The sequence below is a fragment of the Anas platyrhynchos genome, chromosome 2 (genome assembly GCF_047663525.1).
Source record: "Anas platyrhynchos isolate ZD024472 breed Pekin duck chromosome 2, IASCAAS_PekinDuck_T2T, whole genome shotgun sequence".
In the NCBI taxonomy this organism is placed as follows: Eukaryota; Metazoa; Chordata; class Aves; order Anseriformes; family Anatidae; genus Anas; species Anas platyrhynchos.
Window position 1 is genome coordinate 1,722,372 of NC_092588.1, and position 11,823 is coordinate 1,734,194.

Genomic DNA, 11,823 nt, shown 5'->3' on the forward strand with positions numbered 1-11,823 from the left:
TTATCACAGGAGGAAATGGAGGAGGGCAAAGATAGATGTTTAATTCCTCTCTTTCTAGGTGTGATGTGGCTCTCATCTCTGCAGAGTTGTGTCCACAAGAGATGGATGAGGGAGATGATGCATCAGAGGTGAAGTTCATATAACTTAATCCCTCTGCACACTAGCAGGTTCACTGATTAGTCAAATCCTCACTGCTGGCTTCTTTAAATGGCTTTCATAGAATCATAGAATGGATTGAGTTGGAAGGGATCTTAAAGATGATCTAGTTCCAGCCCCCTGCCATAGGTAGGGATGCCACCCACTAGATCAGGTTGGCCAAGTCCCCATCCATCCTTCATCACTGAGGTTATTTTGAAGTTACTAGGAGAAAATCATGAATTGTTTGACAAATCTCCCTTTTAGATTTCTAATACATAGCTTACATCATGGTTATGATTCACCCTACAACGTGCCCTAACTTAATGTAAAAGATGAAGAAACTAAGATTAATTTTCCAAGGTCATCTGGTAAATCATTGTTGGATCTAAGAACAAACTTCTAAGCACCTGGCTTTAAGGACAACACTCGCTCCTGTTGCTTCCAGTAACTCGTGCACCTCTTATCAGGGCTGCACAAAAATAGCAGAAGAGTACTCATGAAAAAGAAGCATTAACTAGTGGTGAAAGCATGCGGAATACAATGACGGCTCTATTTCTGGAGTTGCTACTGCCTTGATCCATAAGCCTAATTAACCTCTCTGCATCTCAGCTTCCTTATATCTGATCTTGATATAATATTTACTCATCTTGCAGGAGTATTATCAGGTTTAAGGTACTTGTAGGTGTGCAGCACAAGCTCAGTGCTAGCATGCAACACTGTTATATCAGCACCCTTCCACCTCTACCTTTGAATCCAATCATAGCTTTTGCTCATATGTCTTTCCTCTATGGAAAGCTGTGGGATTCCTAGCAGATGTGGATAGAGATGAACAGGAAAATAGAGGGTTTAACGTGATCAAGTCAAGAAGGCTCTAAATTGAAACCAGTACCTGCACTCCAAACACACATTCAGCCTGTGCTCCCTGTAGCTGTACCACAGAAAAGAGGGCATATCTTAGGATATCTTGTCAAGTCTCAGCCTGGTAATTGGGGAATGTGAGCAAGTCTTCTGGGAGATGAAGGGATTTGGAGGATATCTCGTTTGGAGTAAGTGGTGAGGTTATTGGATATTGCCTATATGGGTGCAAGTGTTGCAGGACTGCTTCCACCAGATGAAGATGCCTTCTTCAGGAGGCTGCTTCAGCTGACCAGGTAGGACAGGAAAGTGGCTTGGCACAGGTTTATCAGGTTGGAAGCAAAAATTCAATTGACCTTTTTCTTTTATTTATGATAAAACATGCTTCAAAAATGCAGCAAGTTCTTGTACTTGTCTGCATTTGAACACACACAGTAGAAAATGTCTTTTTTTTTTTTTCTTCTTTTTTTTTTTTTTCTCAAATTCATCTTGTAAGTTGTTGAGGCAGATTTATATAGCTTGTGTCCTTTTTGTTCTTTCCCTTCTCTGTAATTAATGGAAAACCCCCAACACGCTGTGAATACCCAGAAAAGAAGAAAAGAAGTTCAATGAAATGTTGTTTGGATGTTCCTATTACTTCTCGTTATTCCTTTGGTTGCTTGCCAACACTGCAAAGCAATTGCATAAGGTGCGTGTAAAAGAAGAAACATTTCAGGTGCTGCCTAGATGCAGATAGGATCAACTGAAACCGTAAACAAGTGACGTGTGTTGTCACCCCCCAAAACAACCCTCCAAACAGAAGGAATGCACAGGATTTAAGCAAGGTTTCAGCATTATAAAAATTCTTCCATCCAAAAATGTAGAATGTAATGAAGATCAGATTTCAGATGCACATGTGAAACCAATCATCTAGTGCACATTTTCCGAGGCCACTTAATACCAGAAACTAGATACCACACCCCTTTCCATGTTTAGTTTTTTTCTTAAGAACAAAACAAATATGATCAGAGTATTTCCCCTTCCTTAACAGGATTATAAAATTCTCCTCTGAACATGATGAATGTTAGACCAAGAATATACTGAAATACCTTTCCCTGGATAATTTAGAGCAGGAAATAACTACCAGACTTTTATAATCAGCATAATGACTTTATTATGGAGCTGCTGTGAAAACAATATGTCTGAACTCATAAAAGCATAGATCATCCAGAATTGTTGCTTGTAACTGAGGCTGGACTTGCTAAAATTATGAGACTCTCATTGGAGCTTTAGGTTTGGACAGATGAGGGCTGAGTTGTTTATTTGGGAAGAGAAGACCCTCAAGACCACTTATTTTTAACATTTCAAGAACTCTAGTGATATTAGCCCTGAGTGAAGTTCCTCCGATGGTGTGATAGATAACAAAGATGATGGGCGTATCTCTAAGAATATCTTTGTTTCAGCTTTCCCTTCTTTATTTCCTTATTAAAAATGTGTGTTGGGTGTGTGGGGAACATCTGGGATAACTACAGAAAGTCTCTTCTTTACTGTTATTTTGCAATCCCACAGTCCAACTTGCCCACCACATGCAGTAGTAGATAGAACTCACTAACATGGGTCTGGCGTAAGAAAGGCAGGTTGATACCTGGAGCAGTAGGATTAGGGGATGAGAAAGACATAGTATCTGGCAAAGAAAGAAGTCGTGGGCTTGTCACCATGCTTGGAGAGGGTTGGCTTAGAGCAGAATGATTTCTCCAGGCACTATGGTCCGTGAATGGCTTGGGATAGTGAGCCTGAGGGAATTCCTCAGCCCAAACTTTCATGTCCTGGTCCTGCTGCCTTCCCAGGTCTGCTCTCACCACTTACACCCCTGAAGGGCAGGGAGAGGAGGAAGGAAGGCAGCTTGCTCCTATCCAAAGCCCTCTTAATCCCTGTTCACAGCCTTGGGAGAGGTATTGCACTACCCCAAACTCGACTGTGCTGTTTCCAGTGAGTAAGGGATTGGAAGTCAGCTTTCCCCTTCTTATCCCAGTCTGGCTTCTGCTGAGAACAAAAGCATGGAGGAAAAAAAGCACATGGGATTTAACACCTTGCTGTTCACAGCTACAGATGCTTTTTCTCAAGGTGTATGGAAACCACCCAGGTTCCTCTAAACATTACAAGAAAATAAGAAATATCAACAAGCTGCAGGGCAAGGCGGAGGTGCTGGAATGATTTAATACCTCCAGGCTTGCACATCATGCCTAGGCACAAAGGATCCAGCTTAAGCACCTCAGCTATTGTCCACCATGTAAACCCTCATTTTCTTCTCCAAGGAACATGAAAAGAAATGACGGTATAGCGGGAGGTGGGGCTTGCTTTGTGGATCATTCAATACATTTATAGCTCAATCAGACTCGTTTTTCCAGTAGAATTGGATCTCGGGTCGGAATCGGTACATGGCAAGGTACCAGGAGGTGTGCCATTAAAGCCAGTGGTGAAGACTGGTGGCAGCCTAGTGACCAGGCTACGAGAGCCCACGCAAGATGAAGCTGCTTCTGCTTCTTCTCCTTGTTGCCATCACTTGCATGGAGTTTGGTAAGTTCCCACTCCAATTTATCCAAACTGCTGCGGGAGGTGAAGGCTGAAGGGATGCAGTGTGCTCTGTTCCCACTGAAGCCCATGCCTCCGACTTTGAGGAATTTTCAGCAAAAACCTGTCTTGGGAATATTTCCATCCTGTCAGGCATTCAGGATCATCACGGTCTCATTGGGACAGTTATTTCAGGCTCTGTAGGAAGTGTTAAATATGAAAGGTGATTATACTGCTTCATTTCTTTAATGCAAATTTCAGTACCCCCTTTTTATGTGTTCTTGCTCAATCTGACTCTTATCCTTTTTTTTTTTTTTTTTCCCTTTTCTTCTTAATTTATTCTCCTCTTTTGATATTTAACCCTGAAGCCAGCCAGCTTGTTTAATGCAGTGTGTGTAGCGGGTCTCTCTAATTATATGTTGCGCACATAATTCATTAGACTTCAGCCATCAGAAGTGGGAAAGACAAGCTGGGACACAAAGCTGGTGACCCACGTACTGCAGGGATGATTTTTCTAGCTCCATTTAGTAACGCAGTGCAGTCTGCATGAAGCCAGGAACAATTTTGCCAGACCACCTTGGAAAAAGTGATGTATTTTGGGAAATTTGCTCCTTTGAGGGAAGATTTGGGGGTTTGTCACCATAGTGAGCATGACCCCTACCACCCTCCCTGCCTCTTTTCTGTCCCCACTGGCAACCTGCCACCTTGCTGGGCGGACAACAGCAACCTGATATTGGGATCAGTCTGGGACATGGAGGTAGAGAACAAGCCCCATGAATCCCCTCTCTTTGGGGACGCTATGCAAACCTTACCCTTACATTTCCAGTTGGGAAATTCAATTGCTTCCCCTCCATCAACAGCTCCTTGGAGCCAAGCATGGAGGGGTGTATGGCAAATAGCTGTTTGCATTCCCAAGGCAGTAGGAAATCCCCTTATCTCATCAGCCCCACATGAGCAGTGATGCCGTAGCCTCTAATGTTGGAAGGTGACTGCATGGTGGTCAGAACATCCTGGCATAGACTCCCCATCCTTTCATACTGCCACCAGAATAGCTTCTTGCTCAAAAATTGATTTTATATTGCTGATGCCAAGCTCAGACCTGATTTTTTTTTTTTTTTTTTTTTTTTTTTTTTTTTTTTTTTTTTTTTTCTGGATGTCCAAGGCAAGTCCTATGCAGGGTAAGGAGCTGTGGTTGCTCTTGGGATATTCACATGCCCTGGATATATCCAGATCCAATCAGTGCAGGGTCTGGTTTTATGAATGCCTGGCTGGGACAATGACCCAGGATTTTTTTCTTATATATTTATTTTCTTTTTTATGTAAGGATGTTTTCCTTCTGCCATCTTTGGGTCTGCAGAGTAGTTTCTGCCAGGGAAGGCAAGTGGATGGAGAAAGAAGGTGGTTTTGGTGTTTTTTGGGGGTAGAAGATGGATGCTGTCTGGGGAGTAAGGGCTGGCACAGAAGCTCTGTGTCTTTTTCTTGTAATACACTGACTGTCCTGTTATCTCTAACATGACTTTTTGTGTCTTTTTTGTATAATGCACTGACTGTCCTATCATCATTAGGACATAGTCACTGGTAGTCCAAAGCTTCGGGCAGCTTGTGCTGTACCAAGATCAATGGGTGCCTTATGTGCTCAACACAGCTGCTGCTGCAGAGATCAGTCATCATTGGTCTCTAGGAAAGGGTATATATATATATATCTATATGTTTCATCATTATATCTTATTCATTCTGGGGTTTCTTGTCTGCTTGTCAATAGGCAGCAGTTCAGAGAGGAAAGCCTTTAATTCACAGAGGACAGATTGGAAAGAAAGGAACTTTGTTGTCAGATCTCCTTAGGGGAAGTGGTCATCTGAAAACACTTCAAGAAACAGGAAAGCAACGGGGTTGGATACAAATTTGGTCCAGGACTAACTCACCAAACTTTTTTTGTCATCCTGCTCAATGAGACTTTGTCAAGACTTGGGGAACAGAGGCTTCTGTGTGGTCCAGGGCCACCAGATTGCTCCTTGCCCACTTCCCCATCCCATTTAGGTAGACATCGTCAGGATGGATGCTTTGATTTAGCAGGCAAACATGGGCAAATCTTGGAAACTTCATAGTGGATTTGGCATAGTGGATTCCTCTTTCATCCTCTGCAAAGCTGGAGGAAAGCCTGGATGCACCTGCAGAATCTCTGAGCTTTCTTCTGGACATGAATGGGATCTGTGTAATTTTGGCATTTCCTAGAAAGGCAGTTAGAGGTGAATGGTGGAAGATCTACCGATATCTAAGTGAAGCTGGCAAAATCTCTAAGAAATTCCAACATCTTTTGCTTATTTATGTCCTCTTTTTCTTTCAGCTCACCAAAAAGGATGTTATATCTACACTGAAATAGTTTAAGGTTTTATATTTTCCTCTTTTAAAGAAGGCTTGCAATTTGCAATTTCTTCCCATTCATTCTCATTCTGTGGTTTCATTTTTAAGCTATTGCATGTCTTCTTGTCTGTGTGTAAGTTTGTAAGCTCTTAAATCAAAAAAAGGGATCACTGCAGTTCTGCTACCTTCCCTAATATATACTCTTCACAGATAGGCCAGACGGATATCCCAGAGCTTGTTTAAAACAGGGTTTCTATATCCCAAGTCTTAAAGTCTTTAAGTCATGGTGCTTACTCCCTGCTTCGTGAGATTCCAGTTCACTATGACTACTGAAGTACTACTTTTGTGTTTTCTTTTTTATTTTTTTTTAACCTCAAAAAAAAAAAAAGATACTCATAAGTATAGCTACTATTTAAAATATTCATCTGTGTTTGAACCTGCTAGTCTGAATAAGGTTAATGAAAATACTAGGTTTGCACATGTTGGGGACAATGATCTGTTTATTTGCCATCCCTTTGATGTAATCCTCTGTATTTTATTTATTATATTTATTTATTTATTTCAAAGATAAACACAAATTCTGTGGCTTTGACTTGTCAGGGGATGAGTATCATGAAATCTGAGAATAATGACAAAGCTTCCTCCCTAAAGACGCATTTGACAGCTGTCAGACAGAGAATTAACACAAACAAAGCATCAGTCCACAGTGAACAAAGTAGGATAACAAAGTGAGCTTTGAATAAAAGCAAGCCAATTGCTGGGGCTACTTATAAAAGGGCTCTTTCTGGGTTGTTAATTAGGGTGAAGCTGCAGGTAGTGTATATTTTCATAAAGTGACTTGCTTGCCTCAGCCTGCTCTTATAACAGCTTATTTCAGGTGTGCTGAGATGAGCCAACTAGTTTTTTTTTTTAATGGGGTTTAAAGTATTTTCACCAGGACTGTCACACAAATGGGGTGAGAAGGATTTTCCAGAAAAGACTGCATGCTATCAAGGAAGGGCTGCTGGCCTGTGATGGTACCAAAATACATTGCTGTGCCTTCAAGGCATTGCTACACCTTCAGGTGTCTGGCTGGCAAGTGGAAGAGAGGACCAAGATCAAGTGTTGGGTTCTTCATCAAGATTTGCAGAGCGCAAAGTGCTCTGGACAGCTTGTCCAAAAATGGCTTGTGTTGCCTGGAAACCCTAGGGCTGGGATACAGAAAACACCAGTCAACTATTTTGGCTTGATGTCTTCAGCTTGGAGTGCTCTGGGAGGGTCAGGAATGCTCTGGGAACACTATGTCATTGTGCACTGGGCTCCTTGGTATCTCACTGTGAAACCTCTCCAGCTCCAAAGACTTTAAGCACTGAGGGGCTCAAGCTGTGGTTATTCTGCATGTCTAGGAACTAATTGCAGCCCAACGGGAAAGTGATAAAGGGAAGCTAGGAGACTGTGAGAGACGAGGCAGGGTGAGCTATCGTGGACTGGATTTGGGGTCTTGGGTACCAAAGTGCTTTTTAATGGCCTATTTCTAGAGCACAGCAGTCCAGAACATCCCCCCATGCAGTCCATTATTGTGCCCAGAGTCATCTTTTTTAAAACAACTTTTAAGACATTCTTCTCACTGAACCAGAAATTCGGGAGAGGGGGAAGGGTCATTTTTAACTTGCTGCCATGGCTCAGTTAATTTAATGGAGACAGTTTCTTCTCTCAGGGACAATCTCCTACCCAAGAGCTCCAAGTCTTTGGAGAGAGGTAACAGTGGTCAACACTAGATGAAATTCTCCTGGTGCAATTCATACTCAAATCTGACTTCTCGGTGTGTCCAGATCTCTTTCTGATGCTCTGTTAATGTAATGACAAGGAGAAAAACAGATGAAGAGTAAGAACACTTGGGGTAAATCAGCTACAAATGTGTTTGCTGTCCTGTGGGAATAAAAGATAAAAACAACTTGGGGATGTGGTTGGCTGGCAAGCAGGATGGTTAGTGGCTTGTCATAAACATGTGAAGCAGGGACTATTAGCTAATTGTGATAATGGTTAAAAGAAAAACATCTTGCAAATTGCACAATTGAAGGGTTGGGCTTCTCCTGGCTCTTTGCATGTCTTAGCTGGCTGCTGGCACCTGGGGCAAGATCTTCAAAGAAATCAAACACTGAAATGTGTTTCACTAAGCCTGTCATGCTGGCATCTAGCCACTGTGCAGAACAGGCAGCCTCGTCTTAGGCAATGCAATTACCCCACAACAATAAGGGAGAAGCAGGTGGGTCAAACTGCTCTTCCTCCTTATGTTTGTGAATATAATATTGATCTGTTTGTTTAATCATCTTCATTTATTTTCATTTAATGTTGGGATGTCCCAACACGTATATACTGCATGTTCTGGGGTGCAGAACCAAAAAAAAATGTAAAATTACCCTTAAACTCTTTTGTGGACTATTTCAGACCTACCTGCAAAGGGGAAAACAAACAAACAAACAAACAAACAAACAAAAACAAACAAACAAACAAACAAACAAAACCAATTTGCCAACCCTCCTTGATAACGAAACAAGAGTAGAAGGACCCAAACATTCAGCAGCTTACTATAGACAGGATTTTCCTGTATTGTTGGTCCTACTGCATGTAGCTCTGTCTTTCCTGACTTGTTATAGAGGGGTTTGAAGCTGAGACTGTGTTTGGATGCCCAGACTAATGTATTTTTCATTCCCCTTGGAACAAATACATTTTACCAACCCATTCCTGGGTAATGTATGAATATTTTGGAGAGTGATCTTCATATTTTACCAACCCATTCCTGGGTAAAGTGTGAATATTTTGGAGAGTGATCTTCTTCAGAGGTTTCTGGATGAGCATGGGAAGAACCTGATGGTCTACACTAAGTCCAGTCTCATGTTTGTTCTCCTTATAGCCAGAACCTTGCAGTGCTACTCCTGCATTGAACCTACAGCTGCTGATAAGTGCACGAAGGTCCAGAACTGCAATGAGAATGAAACCATGTGCAAGACAACCATGTATTCCCTGGAGGAGGGTAAGGGCAAGGCTTCTTTATCCATGTATTTTAACATGAATCTGTGTTTCTCCAGCACAGACCTCTGGTGTGGGGAGCAATACCTTTATGATAAGGTATTTATATAATACCAAACTTATAAGTGATATTTCTTGGGGCGAAGAACAGTCTCCTGCTATTTTCAGAGTCAGCACTTAGGTCATAGCTAATGCTCAACGTTGAGAATGGTTAGAGGAAATGTGTGGACTTGATTCTGAGGTACAGAGCTAGAGAGTTCTGACTCTCCAGAGTGTCTGTATAATTTGCAAAATGGGTGTGGGTTAAACAGTACTGTCCTGACCACAGAACTGTTTATGATTGCTGGGTGGGGTAGGGAGGCTGGTAGAGGTGAGTCAGGTGCAGTAAGGTGGGAAAGCAAACTTCTGGTCAACTAGAGGCAACCATAAATGACCTTGAGTTCTCTGGAGGTTTCAGGAAGGTATCAGCAGTCCGAATGGTGACCCTACAGGTCATAACCTGTCCAAATACAGAAATGCACTGCTAGGATGGAGGCTCTCTCTTTTGCTTGGTTCATCTGGGAAGGCTCTGGTTGTTTGTAATGGAGAAGGGAGATATGGGTAGAGTTAAACAAGAGACAAAGTGTTTAATAGGACTTTTGTGGGAAACAGCTGATCAAGACAAGGCACAAAAGAGGTAATGTGCTGTTCAGCTTAGAATCACTGAACAGAAACTGTTTCTTATGTTCCTGGCATGAAATGGTCCCACTGTGTTTGAACTATAACTAAGACTTTGGAGGTGAAGGTAGTTAATGTTTCATCCAGGAACAAAGAGATTTCTCCTTCAATCCTCCCATTCCTAACTGTTCCTTCTTCCTTGCTTTGTTGCAGTTTATCCCTTTGTGGGAGTCTCAACCGTCACCAAGATGTGCTCCTCCATCTGCATCCCATCTGATGTGGATGGGATTGGCATGACGCGCCCCGTCACCTGCTGTTACGCTGACTTGTGCAACTCTGATGGTACAGATAATTTGGGGGTCAGGGTTGTCCCAGTTGGCATGTTAGCAAGTTCCCTTTGCGCTCTCTTCTGGACTATATTATGAGGAGCTGAGGAAGGTGCTTTTCTGCCAAAGAACCCAATGAAGAAGAGAATGAACCCCAGCCCAGCTTTGCATTTGGATGCCTCATGGACTACCTTCAACAGCTCCCACAAATTGTGTTTTTAGTACCCACCCACCTGCCATGAGAGAAACAAAGCTCAGGAAGTCCCAACACTAATTTTTGGGTTCATTCTTCAACAGCTCCCACAAATATAACTCTGGAATTTCTTTGCTTTGCTGATCTGGTTGATTTTGAACTAAAAAAAAATCTGGTGTATATGATATATTTAAAGCAAAAGACATGGAACTAAGCGCTTTCCACACCTCCTTAGAGCATTCTTTTTCCCCAGGTATTCACCAGCAGAGTAGCTGAATCAAACAGCCTTAGATTAAATTCACTTTTATGTGTCAGGGCCTCTCCACCCCACAGTTTTTTTGTTGGCTCTTTGTTCTGTCTAGATTTCCTTAGTGTATAAGAAGTTGGACTTTCAAACTATGAGACAGGAGATTAAACTTCCTATGCCAGTGATCTGATCCAAGGAGGCTGAAATCTCTTGTTTTCTGTACCCTTCTGAGCAGAATAAAAATGTTGTGTTAAAATTGTTGTGTTTGATAAGGTTATTTAAAGTGCACCTGTCCTCTGATAATTTTTATTTTATTTTACTTAATTTCCAACCAGCTCCACCTTTCATTATTATTTATATGGTGGGATTAGTTTGGTTTTGTGGTCAGCCTTGGAGCAGATGTGTAAGACAGTTCCTATTATTCCCTACTGGCGGAGGTCTTTCATCAATATTTCTTTCACAAACTCCACTGGTGAGAAACTACCTCTACTGGGAAGATTGGGTGTCTTGTGTATGGATTTACTAAATTCTGAATTTGATATTCTGATTCTTCATTTTCCTATAAAACCCTTTTCAAGATCTACCAGGAAAAATGTCCTCCTGCAATTATCACTCTGCTTATGATATTTGAATTATCACTCTGCTTATGATATATGAAATCATCAGTAAAGATGTTATTTAAAATCTCCCATGTAGCATGATATTTGAAATCATCAATAAAGGTGCTATTTAAAGTCTCCCGTGTAGCATGTGTATTAGAAGAGGTTTCCAAGGGAGGTGGTGCAGTTTCCATCCTTGGAAGTTTTCATGATTCAGCTGGATGAAGCCCCGAGGAAATAGGGCTAATATCAGAGTTGAGAGCCTTGATCAGGAGCTTGGTTAGAGACCACCTGAGGTCCCCCTTCTGACCTGATTTCCCTATGATCCACTCATTGAGATCACCAGAGCACAAAAACCCTTATTTTCAAGCACAAACTCTGGCAGACGTTTCTGCAGTGATTTTGTCCTCTCCCACATTGCTTCCCATTGCCAGAGTGAGATGAAGCTTGGATGAACTGCAGTTCTGGATTCATACACAGCTTCCAAGTGGCTCAAAAGTGATTCCTTCACTGGAACAACTTTGTCTTAGTGGCCAGGGTGCTGCACCGGAGATGGTCAGAGGAACAACAACACTGGTTATGGAAGGACTTTGGAAACCAGTTGCAGGCTTGCCCTAGCTGCCAACCTGTGCTTTGTAATGTCTTCTGCTTGTGAGCCATGTCCAAAGCTCAGTCCCCAGAGGTGTGTGAGAAGTTTGTGGCTTTCTGCTGAACAACTGTGGTAGATTGGGGTTCTCCCTTTTTATCTGCCAGCTCTGGCAATTAGCAGCCTCCAGTTTTGCTGGCCCAGGGGCTGCATCAGGACCATTCCTTTTGGTAATTGCTAAGGAAACACTGTCAATACACCTTATTTCACATTGAGTTTATTCACATTCCTAGCCTTCACAA

The 11,823-nt window shown here is 42.1% G+C and overlaps 1 protein-coding gene across 1 annotated transcript; it reads left to right on the forward strand.

Annotated features, from left to right (window-relative positions):
• Nucleotides 1-3,367: 3,367 nt before the first annotated feature.
• Nucleotides 3,368-11,073, forward strand: LOC101791268 (ly6/PLAUR domain-containing protein 2). Its single transcript, XM_027452776.3, has 3 exons — nucleotides 3,368-3,549; nucleotides 8,798-8,917; nucleotides 9,784-11,073. The coding sequence occupies exons 1-3, from the start codon at nucleotides 3,498-3,500 to the stop codon at nucleotides 9,993-9,995; spliced, it is 384 nt and encodes a 127-aa protein (XP_027308577.1). The 5' UTR covers nucleotides 3,368-3,497; the 3' UTR covers nucleotides 9,996-11,073.
• Nucleotides 11,074-11,823: the final 750 nt, after the last annotated feature.

Excerpts from the sequence above, each read along its gene's own strand:
- LOC101791268 (XM_027452776.3), top strand. The coding sequence starts at position 3,498 with ATGAAGCTGCTTCTGCTTCTTCTCCTTGTTGCCATCACTTGCATGGAG. Across the intron at positions 3,550-8,797 it reads CATCACTTGCATGGAGTTTG|CCAGAACCTTGCAGTGCTAC; the intron begins GTAAGTTCCCAC and ends TTCTCCTTATAG. Across the intron at positions 8,918-9,783 it reads CATGTATTCCCTGGAGGAGG|TTTATCCCTTTGTGGGAGTC; the intron begins GTAAGGGCAAGG and ends GCTTTGTTGCAG.